Source organism: Anomalospiza imberbis, chromosome 16 (assembly GCF_031753505.1).
Source record: "Anomalospiza imberbis isolate Cuckoo-Finch-1a 21T00152 chromosome 16, ASM3175350v1, whole genome shotgun sequence".
NCBI lineage: Eukaryota > Metazoa > Chordata > Aves > Passeriformes > Viduidae > Anomalospiza > Anomalospiza imberbis.
The window spans coordinates 13,622,889-13,643,032 of NC_089696.1; the positions used below are offsets into that span (position 1 = coordinate 13,622,889).

General features: G+C 42.5%; 1 protein-coding gene across 4 annotated transcripts in view; it reads right to left on the reverse strand.

The window, feature by feature from the left end:
• Positions 1-1,769: 1,769 nt before the first annotated feature.
• The window catches only part of SMURF1 (SMAD specific E3 ubiquitin protein ligase 1), a 45,432-nt gene continuing 27,057 nt past the window's right edge, over positions 1,770-20,144 (reverse strand). Inside the window, exons 4-18 of one of the 4 annotated variants that reach the window (XM_068207163.1) lie at positions 19,614-19,747; positions 19,433-19,498; positions 18,545-18,620; positions 17,994-18,232; positions 17,132-17,216; positions 15,145-15,291; positions 13,847-14,051; positions 13,451-13,554; positions 11,876-11,990; positions 10,732-10,910; positions 9,759-9,896; positions 9,277-9,397; positions 7,589-7,790; positions 6,689-6,764; positions 1,770-6,030 (exon numbers count right to left, since the gene is read on the reverse strand). In XM_068207163.1, coding sequence (XP_068063264.1) covers positions 5,931-6,030; positions 6,689-6,764; positions 7,589-7,790; positions 9,277-9,397; positions 9,759-9,896; positions 10,732-10,910; positions 11,876-11,990; positions 13,451-13,554; positions 13,847-14,051; positions 15,145-15,291; positions 17,132-17,216; positions 17,994-18,232; positions 18,545-18,620; positions 19,433-19,498; positions 19,614-19,747 — 1,987 coding nt within the window. In that variant the 3' untranslated portion in view covers positions 1,770-5,930. Of the gene's footprint in view, positions 6,031-6,688; positions 6,774-7,588; positions 7,791-9,276; positions 9,398-9,758; positions 9,897-10,731; positions 10,911-11,875; positions 11,991-13,450; positions 13,555-13,846; positions 14,052-15,144; positions 15,292-17,131; positions 17,217-17,993; positions 18,248-18,544; positions 18,621-19,432; positions 19,499-19,613; positions 19,748-20,144 lie in introns of all 4 variants that reach the window. The other 3 variants (XM_068207162.1, XM_068207161.1, XM_068207160.1) reach the window with 3 other exon arrangements.

The window sequence follows — 20,144 nt, forward strand, 5'->3', positions numbered from 1 at the left end:
ACGGGACCCCTGCACTTTTTGGGGGGGGATCAGCAACTGGGGGTACGGGACCCCTGCACTTTTTGGGGGGATCAGCAATGGGGGGTACGGGACCCCTGCACTTTTTGGGGAGCTCCGCAACTGGGGGTACGGGACCCCTGCACTTTTTGGGGGGGATCAGCAATGGGGGGTACGGGACCCCTGCACTTTTTGGGGGGGATCAGCAATTGGGGGTACGGGACCCCTGCACATTTGGGGGGATCAGCAATGGGGGGTACGGGACCCCTGCACATTTGGGGGCTCCGCAATTGGGGGGCCGGGACCCCTGCACTTTTTGGGGGCTCCGCAACTGGGGGTACGGCACCCCTGCACTTTTTGGGGGATCCGCAATTGGGGGTACGGGACCCCTGCACATTTGGGGGCTCCGCAACTGGGGGTACGGGACCCCTGCACTTTTTGGGGGCTCAGCAATTGGGGGGTACGGGACCCCTGCACATTTGGGGGCTCCGCAATTGGGGGGTACGGGACCCCTGCACTTTTTGGGGGCTCAGCAACTGGGGGGCCGGGACCCCTGCACTTTTTGGGGGCTCAGCAATTGGGGGGTACGGGACCCCTGCACATTTGGGGGCTCCGCAACTGGGGGGTACGGGACCCCTGCACTTTTTGGGGGCTCCGCAACTGGGGGGTACGGGACCCCTGCACTTTTTGGGGGCTCAGCAACTGGGGGTACGGGACCCCTGCACATTTTGGGGGCTCAGCAATACGGGACCCCTGAACGGGACCCCCCCGTCCCCCTGAGCTCTGGGTGCTCGTGGAGGCCCGGGAGTGGCAGGGAACCCCACCCAGGTCACCGCGTTTGCAGCTGGGGATGTCCTGCAGGAAGAGTAGAAAATGGAACGGGAGGGATTTCAGTGACTTTGCCAAGCTGCCAGGAAAGGAGACAGCCGATTCGCTGAGCTCCGCTTGATTTCCTAAGAGAAATGGGAAAATTTTAATTGCGTTTTCAAGAGGTTCACCTCGTAGAGAAGTCCTGGAGAAGCCCCTCTACGGCACAGCCCACCCGCTGGAGCAGGGCTCCAGGGATCCTCCTCTCTCTTAGCACCTAAAGGAAAGCAGAAATCAGGAAAACTTCTCAAAAAAGTATTTATTAAAGAAAACAGCAGTGTCAGTGTGTGACAGAGCACTGAAGGGCTGACACGATTTCCTGCTCCAGGTAATGAAATCGTTCAGTCCCCGCCGCTGGCTGACACGAGGGTTGGGCTGCAGCAGCTCCCCGGTCATTTATTCATATTGTGAAATTACTCAAAGAACAAAAAGCATTTTATTTGTACTCCCTCCTTTTTTTTATTTATTTATTAAACCAAATTATGGCCCAGCTTTCAGCATCAGGGAGGGAAGGCACTGCTGCAGCACACACCAACACTGAGCACCCTCCTCGGACTCGCTCCTGTCCTTCTCCATTTGCAAAGCAGCAGTAATTAGTGAAAAAAAACCAAACAAACAGGAAAGCAAGGATTCATCAACATTAGTGAATCTTTCTCCACTTTCATTAAGGGGGAGATTACAATTTCTTTCTGCAAATTGAAGGTTTGGAAAAATATCAGGACAATAATGAGACAAGAAGGGAAAAAGATTAAGGTGAATTAATGAAACAAAGTGTTCTCCCTGCAGAGGAAGACTTTCATCTGGGCAGTCCACACAGATCTGTTAAATCAGTTGCATTTTGATACTTTGTCCACTCTTTTCCTCTGATTCCCATATATATTTTAACGAACAAAACAGTGGCTACCAAGAGTTTAAAGTTGTGAGTTTATTGCATATGTAACAAAAATGAACATGACCTCCTGGGTCCAGCCTACTATACAATCACTGTTTATTCCAGCTGGTTCCATAACCACATTAAATAGAACTAGTATTTCCTTAAATACTTTGATTTAGACATAAAATGAAACATTAGTGTACAACTTCCACAAAATAAATCTGCAATAAAAACAGTGGGAAGAATAACAAGGATAGCAGCAATACTTAAACATGACATTACAAAATAATAAATTAAAAAAAATACATTATAAAGTGGTTGAGGAACAACAACAACAAAAAAAAAAAAATTAACAGATTAAAACCAGATCCATACTGTGTTTCTGGGAATTTGCTGTGCCACACGGCCCCGAACCTGGGCATTGGCTCCAGAGGGCCCGGAGGCTGGATCAGTAATTTACAAAATCTGTTGGATTTTACAACCACCTCGACTTGAACTGAGGACAAACTGCTGAGCTGATCGCACCGTCTGGAGCTTCGAGCAGCCTTTTTGGAGCAGGGTCTCGTCTAACATAATGCCCAAGTGAACACTCCCACCCATCCAACAGTCTCGTTTCTTCCCGCTGGAACACACGAGCAGAGTGGTGGTTTCCTACATCCCTGAGCGTAGAGTAGAGGCCGAGGAGCAGTATCAGGGCACGGCGGATGGAGCAGCTGCGGGGTTTGCCGTGGGACAGGAACGACAGACACGCTGTACCTTGTACTTCCTTCGGGTCAGATCCAAGAGTGGCCGCGCACACGGCGGAACGTGGAATGACAACATGAACACGGGACTCGATGGTTTTCTTTGGGCAAGTTTGAGAAGTAACAACCAAGTTCAAGTGCTGGCAGACCAAGTGGGAATGGACACAAATTCAGACAGCTGAGGTTATCCCAGACCTCTGAGAGCCACTGGCTCAAGCCATGCTAACTCCTGTTGGCATTTTGTCCTTCCCTGGCCTTGGAAGTGGGCACAGGAAGAACAGCCCATGGCTGCAAAGCCATTCTGCCTCACTCCTTGCTGTTCCTCCATCCACCCAACCAGCTTTAAGGCCTGCCTCAAATGCATGTACAGAACAAGACAAAAAATGTCTTCGTCGTCACTGAAGTGGCACAAAATTGCAAAGACAACACGACGGGAGAGGTGGTGAAGCTGTTGAAAAGAGAACTGAAATAATTTAAAAGACAGTGCCCTATTCTCGTTACTGTCAGCACGGAGGAGGTACCTTGACAAGGGCTTTTAAATACAGCAAAAAACAGACGGACTTTTCGAAACAACAATCCTTGCCTATTCTTATTTTGTGCATTCAATAAAACACAGACCTAGCAAAGACATTAGGAACTATCTTATGCCAACTGGGTCATTGACATAAAGCTACTTGACCTATAGATCTCCAAATCAGGGGCCTTTCCCTTCACCTCACTTGGTTTGTACTGAGCCAGTTGTGCTGCAGGTGTGACAGGATTTTTATTAGGGGTGGGCTTTAGTATCTGGATCTTGGGGGTTTTTTACACTTCTTTTAGTGAAAAACCCATATGAGACTGCATGCAAAGCTTTTGGGCAGTAATCCGTTTTGCATTTTTCCTATCTGACTGGTTTATTGCACATTCAAACGTTTTGAAAGGATTAAATACACTCTATGAACAGGTTTGACACCAAAGCAATTTGGAAAATCCAGGGTTGTGGGGACTCTGCTATTCAGCCCGGGACTGTAGGGATGCTGTCTGCCAACTGTTGCACATCCCAACAACCAGAACTGCAGAAACTGGTCTCCAAGTGCCAAAAGATCCCTACAGAACAGGGGGCTGAACATGCCTCTCCTGTACAGTCCTGCAGGATGAGCATCTTTAGCCACCCTGTGCAAATCTCACAATATGGTACAATTTTACACCTCCGATGTGACTCCCGACAACAAATCACAAGAATTATGGTCAATGACAAAAAGAAAACCACAAACAAAACAGAGAAAAATGCCAGGCTTTGACAAGTGTCTACTTTCTGTCCTATCACAGTTTAAAGCTATTACCAAATGCAATTAAATAAAGACAAAATAGAAGTATTCCAGTAGACATCTCCTAAGGACAGTCTCTTACCCACAGCTGAATTTCAATGCACTATTCCATTAACATAACATCTGTTAAGTGGTTCAGTCATGAATCTCTCTAAAAACCAGGCTTGCCAAAGAAAAAAAAATCCTATACAAGCAAGCCTGCTTAAGTTTAGACATGTTTGATAGATAACTGGGTCTCTCTGAAGCCATGTTATTTGTTAAAATACTGTCTCGTCTTGGTGTGCCAACTGGAAAAATGTTAGTGATTGAGTGTCTTAGGTTACAATGTAAGATGTAACCAAAGGTATGTATTCTATCACAATCTCTTACAACCAAGTGGGGCAGTGTTCTTTATCTCTTCCATGACACATCCCAGGTAACTCCCTCTGGGGGAATTATCTTCTGTTAACGGGCCATTGAGCCTCAATGCATGACTCATAAAATCACATCACCCATTGTGAGATGCTCCACCCAGGGGGAGGAACCAAGCATTCCTACCTGGATATAATCTGAGACTTGGAACACCACAGGCAGCCCTTACCTACTACCCAGAGGACAAGAGCTACATAACCACCACTGGACCTTCAGAGGAAGACCAGACCCTTCTACAGGATCACTGCTTCAACAGAACCACATCTATCACTTCATCAGGACTGCAGCCACCACTAACTTGGGCTGCCACCAGCACCCTGACCAACAGGGTGTCAGGTCCTATCCTGACTCTGTCACTTTAAGCCAGTGTTTCTGTATTATTGCCTTGTTATCTATACTAGTAAAGAGCCATTATTACTATTTCTCATATCTTTGCCTGAAAACCCCTTAATTTCAAAATTCCAGTAATTTGGAGGGAAGTGGGTTACATTTTCCATTAAAAGGGAGGCTCCTGCCTTTCTTAGCAGACACCTGTGTATCAAACCAAGACATTCAGGTATTGGATTTGCTTCTGTTGCCCCTGTGTTAGAGAACGAACCTTTTAATATTAGTTTCAGATATTGGAAAGAATAGCCTTATGGCTCTCTGGAGAAATTTTCATCCCTACATAACTGAAGTCATAAATTCTTCCAATAGCTTTCGGTAACATGTAGAATGTATTCACTATATAGTTCCCTTTTTACCTCAATCTCCAAATAAACCTTTCCCAAGGCCAAAAAATCTGAAGCGGGACTTTGCTCTGTTAACTTGACTTTTAGTGATTTCCATGTGAGTCTTAGAATTTAAAGTCACACAAACACATCTTGGGTAAAACAGTGGCACAGAAATCACAGCTTTGGGATTGAATGGATTTTTATCCTCTGTCTCCTCCTCACAAGGCTTCTCTGCAAGGTACTTACATCTGAACAAACGATGGAAAGTAATTCTGCCGGAGGAAAGAATTGTTTTCACGTGCAAAACAATTAGATTTCAGCCAGGACAACCAAAAAGAAATCATACAATACCGTTTAAGCTGTCCCAGATTCCTTCACTTTTCTCAAGGTGAGCCACAGCTTCCACTGGGAGCTTCCTGCTAAGGCAGAACTTGGATTTCTTTACCTTTCAGTTAAGTGTTCATATGGAGGTATTTTCTGCTAGAAGTTTACTTTTTAAAGATGTTTAAAATGTGCAATGCAAATTCTGGTGCCAGTCAGACACTCTGCACCTGCTGGATTCTACAAAGGCTCAACCTTGATTTAAGACAGACTAACCAGGTGCACCTACCAGTTTCAAGTCCTCAGCAAATTAAGCTCATTCTCAAATACACTTTGATTCTCCTATTAAAAAAGCCCCACAGGTCGCTGACCCTATCACAATATGTGTTACAAATCTAGCAGAATATCCTGTGTAACCAAAGCCAAATGCTGAATTTGGCTGCATTTCATTTCAGGGGGGATAGAAGAAGAGGGAAGGGGTTATTGTAACAAAGGGGAGAAAACAGAGTTGGGAACCACCAAGAAAAGCCCCGACCCTCCCCCCCTAATCCACCAGCGACCTAAGGGAAACAGCCCCATCTCTAAGTTGTCAGAGTTCAGATGTTTCAGACAGCTTAGCAGGAAGTTCACAGCAAGCTTCTTCTAGCTTTTGATTTGGTGGTCCATGAGCTAGCATCTGTTTCCTTTGGTAGCTTTTTCATTCCACAGCAAACCCACACGTCTCTTCCACAGCTGTCAACAGCTTCTCATAAAGCTTCTCGTATGACTCATAAGGCGGAATGTCGATCCGGTTAAAGCTGCAGGGAAAGTAACAAAACACTGATGGATCTGAAGTGCTTATTGGGGGGAAAATGTAAAGAGGCTACATATAGATAGAAATTGTAAAAACTCTCAGCTGTCTCAGTGACGAGATAAGATGAAAAACAACTATTTCTACAGCAGGAATGCACAGCTTAACAGGGCAGTGTTTGGGATGAGGAGGAGGAGGAGGCAGATGCAGGAGACTTGCAAAGAAAAAGCAACACATCAGGCAAGCCCACTCCCTGCCCTGTCTGCAGACAGTCTGCTGCTGCTGACACCATTTCCTGCCTCTGATGGAGTGAGATTTCTGTGCAAGGGCTCAGGCTATGCCTATACTGCAGCAAGAGCATGAGCTTCCAACATTCGACATCTGACAACACTTCTTTGTAATAAAGAAATGAAGAAATCAACTTACAAACATCTCACTATCCAGAATAATCACCTCTGGAATAAATGAAAACCACAGATACTATAGAAGACAAGCTTTAAGAAAGGCAAATTATTTTGCTGGCTGCAGAGTACAGATATATCCAAGCTAACAGAGCACTCTTGGAGTCATCCATATGTATCACGTGCTTAACCCCTGCCCAGGACAGAGATATGACTCCTTTAAATCAAGACAAAGGGAGAGGAAGCAGAGTGTTTCCATCTTACCAAGTGTGGGCTTTTGGAAGGTTGTCTGTGTTTGCATCTATTAAATGGATGGTAAACAGTCTGGGTCCTGCAGCGCCTGTAGAACCTTAGACAGACATTCTAGTTAATGCACTTCAACAAAGCATCATTCACACACACACATTTTGCGGCATATAAAAAGGCAAGAGAGGAAATTACAGTTCCAGCTGCAAGCCCAAGTATGTCCTAAGCTAAATCTGTAGAGATATTTGCAGCTGATGAGGGGATGGCAGAAGAGATAAGGCTGTTTGTGACAATCATTTTACAGACTGGTATTTTGGAAAGCTGCTAAATTTGATATTAATGAAGCTGCACCATCAAAAATGAAGATACTTAAGTGCATGAAGGTTTTCCTTGTAAAACAGAACAAGTATTTTAATTTTTAACATCAATATACTGTCAGCCAACAAATGGAATGTGATCAGGAGATCAGAACAGCCAAGGACGCTGCCGCATTTTTGATAAAAACCTGCAATTTTCAGAAATTTGCTTTAAAGCCTAATGGTTTGTTGCCGAACACTGAGGGGAATACAATTCTCACACGAAAAAGTTCTTTAGTCAGCCATATATCCCTGTGCATATTTGCATGGAATGATTTGAACCTCAGAGCACAGAGCTGTAGGAGACTGACGAGCCAAAATTGACAGCAGTCAAAGCACTGCACGGTAACAGATTCACCAGCTTCCATCACTATCAGCAACAGCCAAAGTGCTCAGCAGCAGCTGAGCTGCTGACAAATGTAAAACTGCTCTCAAGCTCTAAAGTTTGCAAGTGCTTGACTTATCCAGTAATATGCTGATATCTTACAAGAGGCATGTAAATACCACACCACTTTTATCCCTTTCTCCAACCACAGACTAACTCAGCCTGCACATCAGTCACCTTGTAAAGCCTTGAAACCTTGAAGTGGGACACGCGTCGAGCCCGTCACGAACTGCAGCAGCCTTGCCCTTCTTTCTTCATCAAACGTTTCCACTGCTTGCCAGAACCACTTGACAATGTTGCTGTCAGCCATGCAGTGCTTTAGGCGTGTGTTGGACTTCCAGTCATTCAGGTCTATCTTATCCAGGCCTCCTATGATCAGCTGTTAAAAGATTAGGAAGCGCTTTAAAGTCCAGAGTAATTTCAAGTTTGCAGTTATAAAAACAAATCCAACCACATCACGAAGCCTGGCATTGTTTAGGTGCTTCTCCCACCTTTTTGGTGCAAGGCAACCTTCCAAACCAGTACAGAACTGGCAGTAAATCTCTCCAGTTTGACTGCAGTGAAACTGACCCCAAGTAGTGCTTTACCAGCATTAGAACTTTCACAAACAACTAAGAGTCAGAAGCCCATGCAAGATTTGCTTTATTAAATCTGTGCTCCCTGGAATGTACAGCCTGTCTTTAGGAGGGCACAGCACTGATTTGGAATAAGGCTGTGGCACAGCATCATTGTCCTGCTGCAGGATTGTCCTAGAGCTGTCAACACTAGCAACAATGGAATCCTGCTCAGCTTATGGGAACATCTGAGTTACTTTGCTGTTTCACAACGAACTACGGAAACTTTTCACCTGTTTTTTGACCCCAGTTGTGAGAATCTCTGACACAGACCAGATATATCACTTCAATCTCTTTTCTACATGACACCAGGTTACAAAAAGGAAGTTGCTGCTGGCCATGCATTTAACCACCTCCTCTGGCAACAACAAATAAATGGCACAGGGCAAAGTTCATAAACAAAACGTGTGTTGTATTTTAAATTTCCCATAATATTCCACAGTAAGGATCCCATTGCTGAGAGCTGCCCTTTAGCAGCTGCCTTGTTGTGCCACCAAGATAGCACCCACTTACAGCTGCTCACATCATTAGGGGAGTTGTGACTGTCCTGATGTGGAGAGTATTGAAATATTTTTTTGAATAATGGATTTTTAATCTACCTTTTTAAGCAAATGGAATGCAAGAACTTTGTGGGATTAACCAAAATGCATGGCTGACTAGCACAAAGCTAGAGCTTTCTAAACCACAAGTGGTGAATATTCCACAGGTTGTCTTATTTTTTCTGGAAAGCAAAACCAGAGGAAAAATTGCTGTAACAGCCACTATTTTAAGAAGTAGCTTTCTGCACCTCAGGATTTGATAAGAAGACAAATTAATTTCTTTTCCATATGCTCAACTCTTCTACTTCTGCAAACCAATTCCTGTGTGCAAACAGCAACAGCCATGCATGAAAAGTTACTGAACAAAACAGGTTCTGGGGTAAATAACGTGCCTGGTCTTGCCAACAATTCCTCAAAGCTGCAGTGTTTCCTCCTTCCCAGACCACCTGCCTTGAGCATTAGTCCTTGGACAGAAACCATGGTGTATTTGTCTTTCCCTGTTTAAGTAGCCCTCTCAATAATATCAACCCAAAGAATGTCTAGAATAAACCTAAGAGGGTTTGGTTAAACAAATACTCAGCTTTCTGGTACATAGAAGGGAATAAGTTCTGTGTTTTGTTTGTTTTGCTTGTTTTATGTTTGTTTTTTAAATCAGTGCTTGACTGTGGATCAAACAAATTACAGAACAATAATCCATGTGGACAAAACATACCTCAAGTTCTTTCTGGTCAAAAGGCTTAAGGAGATGTTGAGGAATAAGTTCATTAAAACCTTTCTGCAGAGCCAGGAACTGTGCCTCTATTCCTCTCATGAACCGCCAGTTCACATACAACCTGTGGGGGAGGAAGGAAGGAGTCAGGGGTGATGAGCTGGACAGCACTGGGATTTTTACAGCAGACTTGAAAAATGCTCATTTTACAGAGGACTTTGTTTTAATACACACATTTTGTGTTATGAAAGAAGTGCTTATCCATTCCTTTTTCTTCACCAAATAATTACTGCACCACCAATGGAAAAAACAAAATACCATTCAGAACTTCATCTTCCCAGGTCCTCCAGTGAAAACATTCATGTCATTTATGACTCAGGAGTTCCCACCCAAAATACTTACTTCCTTAGTTCCGCTATATACAAAAATTCTGTTTACTACCCTCTTCCCACACCCTTTGCAGGACATATTTCTGTTTGCAATACCTGACATATTCCTTCTTGTTCTCTTCTGTCACTGGAATATTCCTGCCATTTGGTTTGAGCTCGTGCTGTAAAATCCTCCCGAAGGCGTTGTGTTCCACACAGAACGTATGGTCCAGGACTGGTGTGATATCATTCTCTCTGCCAATGCACAGAGGGTAAACTCAGCATTTTTGGCATATTGCTAACTCTCAGCAGTGATGCTGACAGTTATTTGAACACCTAGGAAGTCTTCAGGCTAAATCTTAGTTACCACCTGCATTTCACACACTAGAGGAATATTGCCACCATCACCAATTTCTGTTTGGTTTAGTGCATGTTGAAAAGCCTGATCAGATATGGGATATTCATCCAATTCTAACAGAACTCAGGATACTGGATAAAACCCTATATACAGAAATACACACACACACACACACACACATATATATACACCCAGCAATAATCTGATCTGCTGTCACACATCTGAAGCACAGAAGAGATCATACATACAGAACTTCATCATCAGTAACTTCTATAAATACAAAATTCAAAATAGCATTTAGGAAAAGAAATTGAGATAATGCAAAGCAGTTCTGAAGAGTCCCAAAGCTACACTGAATGCTGGATCTTGTTCTGCAAGCATACAGAAGCCCAAATTACTTCAATTTATTTTCATTTTAATCAGAGTTGGCTTTCTTTTGAAGAAGGCTGTACTTCCCCTCAGATGTCTGTCCTGAGTTTGGATTTTGATAGTGATATTCTACCATGCCCATGCAACTTTTAATGATTTAGTATCTACTTTATTGCAAGGAGAGTTTGCAATGAGAACTTTTCCTCAAGAACCTTTGATATATTAAGAATAGTTTAATGACTTTGTACAGACAGCCATCATAAAAAGATTTTTGTAAACTCTTTGTCTAATGCATCTCACTATTGCCAACAAACTCTACCCCATTTACTCTACAGTGAGACAATTGCTAAATTCAGTACTTACAAGATCCAGACTAAACTTTTGTGTAATTCTGGGTCAACAGATTCCAGATCTGAGAGCTGGATGGGCTTCCCCAGCAGCTGTTTGTAAAAGGGAACTGTGAACCCCCCGTTGATATAGTGTCCATGGAACACAGCCAAACCCATTATCCGACCAACAAAATGGAAATAAGACAAATGGTCCTGCAGGGAGAGAGGAGAATCAGGCTCGGGAAGACACTGACATCTTGTGGCACCCTCTGTGGTTTGTTCTGTGTGAGTTACCTGCAGCCCTTTGGGCAAAATCAACCACCACTTTTCCTCACAACATAACCAAACCCAAAGCATTTCATCATTAAAAACCTTGAACAAGTCTCTGTGCATTACCTGATTAATAAATTGGATTCAAGTCTCTAGACCTCTCAAAGGGAAAAACTTGGAAAAAGAAAATCACTGTGAAACCTCCAGAATCCAAGAAGATGAGGATTCCACACAAATTAGTTTATTCTTTGTTTAATCATCCAAACGTATCTACTCTTGAGGAAACAGTGTGCTTGTTTCCTTCATTTCTTTTATGTTGCTTTTAAAGTAACTTTTGAAAGCTAAGGTGTAAGTCCTATGGTTAACATTCTTCCAATCCACCTCCCTCATCTTCCAGTGCAAATGTCAGGAAATGTCATGTCAGGAAGAATTCCCTCTACTAATACAGAACTGCTGCTCCTTTTAGGGTCTGCATCAATACAAATCCTCCAGTAAGAGAAAAAGTAAGCCCAGGAGGGTAGTGAGAAAGGGCAAGCAAGGGATACATCCCTAAAAGTCATGGGGTGGCACTGCTGGGATGTAATGCTGTGTGCACAACCACCTGTGCTCACAGTGAGGATGAATGTAATCAGTCTTGTCTTCCCAGAATGACTGTGCAAACCAATCAGTACTGAGGAGTCTCATAGAAATCAGATATTTATCAAAGGCTGTCATGCTTTTAATTTCTGAACAAAACCCCTCTGCTTCTTACTATATAAATATAAGACATTAACACCTTCTTATTCCAATTTACCCTGCAGTTTAGACTCTTCTTATGGAAGAACAGCTGTAAGAAACTGCAGAGGACATCTCTTAAAGTAGGAATATTACTGAGAACAGTAATTACTAGTAATAGTAAGAGTACTTACAGGATTGATAGAAGAGTCTGGATTGATTTGCAGCATGTAAATATTATCTGTGGAGTACTGGAAGAGTCCATAGTAGGGATTCAACATTTCATGGCACAGTAAATACAACCACTCTCTGCCAAAAAAAAAAAAAAAACAAACCCAACAACAAATTTAGAAGAGTGCAAGTTGCATTTAAGTTTTAGACAACACAATTATTGTGATTGATCAGTTATGGAATGCTTCTTTCAAAATCAGAGCCTCTTTTGCTGCCCTCCATTTGTAGACCAAAAGGGTGTGATTAAAACCCCACAATGTCCTACTCCACTCAGGGCAGACTTGGTTTAGTTTAGAAGCACTGAAGGGATTAACATCAATTAGACAAGCTACAGCAAGCTGTTAGACAATGCCATCAAATAATTGAATCTGAACAGGCCACGCTTCCAAAAAAATACTGCCTTTGTACAGAGTTCAGCCATTTGGAGCCTGCAAGATCTGCTTCTCTGCAACCTGTACAGTATAAGGAAATAATTTAAAAAATCTGTTTATTAGAACCAGCTCAATTACTGGGGATCTTTAGAAAAGCTGTTTTTCTGCCAGCTTGGTGACTGCTTTCAGCAAAGGCCAGAAGGGACAGAGACCAAGTGCATTAAAAGGAGGGGTTGGGTAAATTCTCTCACCTGGTAGCACACAAGGACAGGAGCACAACTAAAGCTATTTCTGACCTCCCAAGTCACCATGACAAATGCCCCTTTGTTGTTAAATTTGGACACCCTTCCCAGGTCCAAAAGATTTGGAGAGAACTATCAATTGTAATGCTTAGAAGTGGAGCTGTACTGATCTGGAAGAGTCAGTTGCAACTAATGGGCAATTATGAAGGGCATCAGGGTAACAGGATGTCAACAGTGGAGACACCCAAGGTTGCCTCGGGTAAGACAGCTCAGAATGTTCCAGCTTCTTTCCTTTGTCCAGGGATTGATCGCTGAAAGACACCTAAGTGGGCAGCTTTGGTGGATTTGAGAAATTTCTCTGTGAATTTACACAACTCTGAGCCACCAGGTGAGCGTTTTTTCAGTGATGCTAAATCAGCTCCTGAATTTCAGATCTGATGCAACCTGCAGGGAATTATTGTCATTTTTAAGAGAGAGGCAAGTCCTCGCTGAAATTTTAGCTTTTGTTTAGGATTAGTTCATCTCCACTCCTGCTCCAGCAGATCAGAGGACTCTCCTGAATGCAGCTGAGACATCACAAAAAGGAACCCTCCTGCAATCCATTTGTGGGAAATCAGAGAGGTGTGTTTAACAAAACCATCGCTGTGATCTGGATCTGACTTCAGGGTCTACACTCCCTGAGAGACCTCACAATTTGAGCTGATCACACTTTCATAACTTCCAGTGGGACAACTGTTAAATCACAAGCTTCCACTTTCCAACATACCATATAAAGAGTGAAGCTACAGCCACTGTCTATAAACTAGACCACAAATAATTAACAAATGACATTAACAGGTAACTTGAAAGGGGATGGTAGCAACCACAGGGCACTTAAAGGGCAACTTTACACTTAAGAGGTGTCAGAAAACCCCCAAAATCTCACCTTGCTACTCCTCCATAGTCCAGGCCCTCCTCTCCTCGGAATTTCACCATAAGCCTCTTTTTCAAGTCCTTTGGCCTCATCTTCATTATCTGACGATAGGATTCCTGTATGTGCATTTGTACAATTAGCTGGTTTATTTCCTTCCTATAATTAAGTCTATTAAGACTTCTCTAATACCGTAATTAAGATTTCTGCATTTCTGTAATACACACATTGTTACTGAACTACAGAAAACACGACTCTGTTTGAGTGCTAACCCGAAGCGAATTTCAACAACAACTGTGTAATGTGGTGGGTCCTTGTGAAGCAAAGTTGTTATAATCAGTGATCAGTTTTACTTAACTCTTCAGTGACAAAAGCTGCTGTTAGAGCAGTAAAAAAATATCAATCAAATACCTCAAATATTTCCTCTCTGGATACTTCAATGCGACAGTGACCAGCCTGAGGTTGCTGAAGAGAGAGCTCGTGTCTAAGAACTTTCAACTTTTGTACCAAGTCTCTTTCATATCTCTGTGCAGGCAACTCCTCACCCTCTTCCAATGACCCCTCATTTGGAGCTGGTAGAGGCTGCTGGGTGGGCTCTTTTAGCTGGCATTGATGGCTTGGAGAAAAAAAAGGACAATATTTATTCTGGACACATAACAATAAGGAATATGTAAAACAATGATGGAAGAAATTATTAAGCTTCTCTAAGAGGAATATGGAATGAAATGTGTATTCAACTGCATACTTCTGTACCATCTTTACATTAAATTCAGGGATGTAAGAAACACAGACACTTAAAGAGTTTCAGCATTTTTGAACTGTTTTTATATGGCAAAGCACTGTAGAAGGCTCTGGAGCATGACTGCTGATTGATGACTGGGCAGTAATTAAAGTTTGTGTGGTATTCTCTCACAAAGAGAGAACTTTCAAGAGGGCAACATGGAGACAGATCTCTAATGGAACAAACAACAGCTTTATAAAGGGAACTGTCTAACAACTGCAACTGATTTTATTCCAGCTTCAAGCAGAATGAGGCTGGGGATTCCTAACACAGTAAAAATATTGCATCTATGGTTTTTAAGAGAGAAAGATATGCTTGTCCCAAATAGCTGCAGCTTCATACACTCAACTATCCTTATCCATCAATGCTTTATTTGGGTTGTTGAGCATTTTTTTAGATGCAGAGATTCCCTGGCTGGCTACAAGCACAGGAACAAGTCTGGCCTTGTGCATAAGCAGCACTGCCAGGCTGCTTCCAGGGTCAGTTCCACAACAGTTCAGCTGCCTTTCCATGATGCCAAACTTGAGCTTACCAAATCCTGCTAAACCCAAACTGGCTGTGCACAGCACCCATTGACCAAACTCCAGCTGGCTTTATACTCCCATTGTCTGGAGCTCAAGGGAGCATGAAGTTAGTCCAGATCCAGAAGAGCCAGCAGGGAGCTAGAACTGCTCATCCAGACAGACATGAGCTGACTGCTGGGGAACCCCTGGCAGACTCTCTACCCCACACCCCAGCAATTCCAGAACTGTGCAGAGTAAAAACACTTCTGAAGAGTCTCAGCAAAAAACTTGGATAAAACCACCATGGAGAACCAACGCTTGGACCCTGACTACAGCACTGGCTGCATCTGTTCCCTAATTATCATTCAGGGTTTCAGTCCCTCATGACTCCCAGACAGGAATTATTTATCAGGCAAAGCTCTTACTTCATGATGTGATGTAATCGTGGATCTGTGAATTGTGTGGTTCTGTTGTTATGATCTACAAAATATATTCTTCCTGAAACTGTACTTCTGACTTCCCAACCTGGAGGCAAAGGTCCCAGTTCATCACAATTCACACTGTTAAGGTCTCTAAAGTGAAAAACAGACAAGATGTTAATGCACATTTGAAGTTAAGCAACCAAATACCAAGATCACTTAAAAAATTAAAATCACCTCTTTAATTAGGTTAAGATTAGAATCCTGACTATTTGACTGAAAAACCACTGAGAGTAAGTCTTTTAACACATTCACTCACCCCTTTCATCCTGGATAAATTTCAGGTATCCCTGTAAGTGCTGCTAAAGGCAGTCACTCACTCCCAGGCAGTGTCTGAATTCAATACACAGAATGTATTTACATCTGAAAAGATTGAAAATACCTAAGGCTCCAGCCACTTAACTGAGAAAAACACCAAGAGTGGCAAGAAAAGGAAGGAAGGAAACATGAAGATTATTTTTAGGCAGAAAACCTATTGTTAAGTAAAGTATTCTTTAGACAGCTAGCATGGATTCAGAGTTGAAGACACCACTCCATGAATTACTCACCTAAATCTATCCATGCAACATTTGTATAAACGAGTTAATTGAGAGGCTTTAGAAAGGTAGAAATGCTTTGTACACTGAAGGTGCCTTAGTGTCACAGTGAGTATATGCCAAGGGGACACACAGGCAGATAGACAAGCCCTTGTCAGGCTCCTTAAAGGAGATTATGGTTGGGACCATTTGCTGTGATCAGCTGAAAGTCCTGCAGGGATCTGATTACAGCAGGTTTTAACCTACAGCTCTGCCTCATGCCAAGGTTAGGTTTTTGCATAAGCTGGTAGCACAAAAGTCACCTTTAACTAAAATAGGTGTGACCTGTGACTCACAAAACACTGCTGTGTTCAGTTCCACTGCTGCTCCTGAGACCCTGGCTCAAGGATCTGGGGAGAGGAGCAGCAGCACCTTCCCTTAGGGTGACCAGCATCACTTGAAGAAGACACAAGGCTCTGGGCACACAAGCCTGACGACTGACACAAATGAACAACCACTGTAATTTTTTCTTCCAACAATACCAGCTAATCTAAAATCAGCTATTTTCTCTCTCTCTCTGCTTTGTTTTTCATTTCCTTCCATACACTGAGCTTTTATCACCACTTCTGCCTGCACTACTTTGTATCATTTCTCTAATATCCTGTACCACATTCCTCTATTATCCAGGCAGTGCAGCAGCTGAGAGTTACAAACTCCACTCCTGAATCTGGTGTGCAGGTGGCCCATGAAACAGCCTAGATTCAGAGCTACTCAGGAAGAGCACCAGACCTCACTCACAAAGACCTGGATTAACTGCAGGTTAAGGTTTAAAGAGGCTTTACTAAATTAATCATGTGAAGGATTCAAATTTTCTAGCTGCAAATTACTGGCCTAAAGCATAAAAACCTCAAACCATTTCAAGTTTAAAGATAACAAGTAATCTCTCCTTCAGTTATACACAAGTGAGCACTAATAAAACAGAAGTTACAAGCTGAATATTCATGAAACAATTATTTTAAGAAAGAATTCAGTTTTTTCTTCAATTTGCAGTACAAACTGTTAAAAAAAAAAAAAGAAGTAGGTAAGATTCAGAAATTTGTAGCTTCACCAAAAACAGGCACACCAAAACAGGCACATCAACATTTTAGGAAGAATTTGTCTAACAGGAATTCCTGAAGGGCTACATATTTGTTTGCTTTTTGTTTTACATGATTCTCAATGAAATAATTCTTTCTTTCAAAAAGAGTAATCCTTAATGTTTGGTGAAAAGGTAACTAGAAACATGCCAAACTATTCCTCTGCTGGGAGCTTTCCCTTTAAATTCAGACAGAATTAATAGATTTTTGCTCTTAAAAATCCAGCATCCTGCCACACAAATACACACCAAACTCCCCAGACTTTTAACTACAAATTCATACCTTGGTATCCTTGGGTCGTGCCACGTGCTCACTCCAGTCTGTGTGTGCAAAAAATAAACCTGTCCCTGTACCGTTGTTCTTTGCTCTATAAAAAAGGAAGGAAGATTATTCTAAATTACAAATAGTAAAAAAATTCCAAATAAACAGTGTAAAGACATTAGAGTATTTTCATCCTAGGAGAAAGTACTGGAGCCATCACACTGCTCTCTTGCAGCATGGACTGTTTTGTCCTTGACAAATTTACTCTGACTACACATTTCAACATTCTTTTGAAACTCACAGATCCATGCACCAGCATGTTTTGGTTTGTATTTTTAGTGTTAGATTTTGAGACAATCCAAACCCCCAAACTAGTTTTCTCTACTCCTAGATTTGGTGTGCTCTTTTCTGAGGTTTAAATTCTCCTTAATCCCCTCCTCCCTAATCTTCTGTACTATTGGTTTCTTTGTTGCTTTTATATATTTTCCTCATCTTTTCTCAAATGTGGGCTCAAACCTACACAACATGCCAAGGGGGAAGGAAAAAATAGCATTACTGCTCTAGTTTAAAGAGCTCTTTACATTCGTTCTCCCTAGATACACAGCCAAGATTAGCAGTGAATTTTCTGTAACAGCATCATACCACAACCTCATGTTTAATTTACCATCAACCCCTCAGTGTATCCTGGCGTAGCCAACTGCTAATTAGCCAATCTCAAACTCCCATCTGCACTTAGTTCCTTTTCCAAAACACAGAATGAGATGCACGTGGACCCTGCTTGTTCCAACAGGCAAAACACCTCGATGCATTAAAGTGGAGAAAATTTTTGTGACGTCTTCGGATAAACGAAACCCTTCCAGTTTTCTAGCTGGGGGACACTCACCGTAGCCTTCAGGTAGCTCTGGTGACTGGTGGCCGTGGGGCCTGTTCTGAGGTGTCTGTACATGAGCTCTGACCTCGGGGGTGCGGAGCCGCTGGGCCTGGAGCCTCTGGTCCTGGCTGGGAGACTCCAGGAAGCGGCAGCCGCCTCCTCCCGCCGCTCCCGTCGTGTCCGTGTAGGGCGCCGGCTCCTCCATGAAGCAGCTCAGCGGCCTCCCCGGCCCAGAATCTTCATAAACCGTTCTGAAAATGGGGAAACTTCACGAGTTTCCATCACAAGAGAAGTGAATGCAGAAATAACTGTTTTTCTCTCCCCACAACTTCTAGTGCTGCAACTTTTAACCCAAGAGGTGCCATTTTCCTGACGATTTTATACCCAAATTTCTCAGCACTGGTAACAAAAAAAATCTAGTCTTACCAAGTTTAACTTTACTGCCTGATACACGTTCCCAGAAAATGTAGTAGTCACATTGATACTTAAGTTTCTAATGTTACTCACAGTCTTTCCACACACAGACCATTTTTCTAATTAAGTGTAAAGAAAACAATCCTTACCCTTCATTCTCCAAAAGCCCTCTGCAGTCTACTACAGAACCTCCTGTGCCTATTCTGTCCCGTGTCTGTAAACTGACTGAAAGAAGAAAACACAAACTCAGGTCAATAAAAGAAAACCTGCATTCTTAAAAACAGCAAAAAGCAAAAAAAACCCCCACATTTATACAGGGAAAAATATTAAGGAAAGCTCTCTCCTACGCACAAGAACACATCACTTAGCAATATTCCCTCTAGTCTCTTAAAGCATTACTAATTTTTTTAAAAAGCAAAAGAGAAACCAGAGGGTCATCCCCTCAAAACTTGAGTTTATTTCTATAAATATCAAACATGTCAAGTTCTACATCTGGGTTTCAGGAGGATTTAGAAAGAGAAGCTGGAAAAAAATTGCTCACCACTAGATGTCATCTTAGGGTGAGAATTTGGAGTTTGCCAAATATATATCACTGAAAAGCTGGGGTTGGTTGGGGGCAGTAAAACGTGGGGTAAATTTGCTGTAAAATGAGCACGGCCTTGTTGAAATTTGGAAATGGCTTGCATGAGTCAAAAGTATCAAACCAGCACCTTGTAAAATGTCTTTTAACTCCTCCAGATCCTTTTTTAACACACTCTGCCTGTCACCTTGCCCAAATGCATCATTTCACAGTGACATTCACCCTTCCAGAGATGCAGCAGAAGCCTTGCCAGATGCATTCCCTGTTTTTAATGTTGTCTCCCATCATCAACTAAGAGAAAACAAACTCCTGCATAGGAGTGTAACGAAAATTTTCAGGTTATGTAATTTAATCCCAGTAAAATAAGAAGAAACAGCACAGAGCAGGCACAGAAGCAGTGACTTTTTCCCTATGGATATTTACCAAGCAGATGGAATTTAGCTGGGATCATTCTTACCCACTATTTGGCCTCGGACAGCATCGGTGTCTGTGGGGTTGAGTTTGCATAGATCCAAACGCTGGTCTGCAAAGGAGAATTGGAAAAGTCAACCCTGGGAAGGGCTGGGTGGGAGCACCATTCACTACTCAGTACAAGGTATGGAGGGTTCTTGGTCACACCAGGGAGGAATTGCTCTTACATCCAGTATCTTTTAGCCTGCTGATGGCATTGGAGAGGAGTCGGACACACCCCAGGAAGCCAGCTCCCTGTTTCTTATGGATTTTTTTATGGTTCCATACACTGATGGTTATGGAATCTGTTTTCCCAACGTATCTAGAAAGATACATATTAAAAGAGTAATTTTAGAAATAATAACCTCTTTTTACTCCACAGAACTGATGCTGTAATTGGTACAAATTTTGACACATTTTAGTACATTGGTCATGCCTCTTTATTATAAGTACACAAGTGCTTATGCCCAAAATGCTGCTATTAATGAATTACTGCACAGTGATTTCACACAGCATGGGAAATTGATATTGCTGCAGCATGAATTTAACTACAGCCAGCCTCATTAAAACCTAAACAACAAGTCGATTAACGCACAAAACTGCAGAATTTATGGTTCTAATAATTTGAAGAAAATAAATCATTCCAACAAGGACAATTTTCTGTAAAAGCTGGATGGCACTGCTCCAGAAGAGCTCACTAAGCCCTTATGCTGTTTACC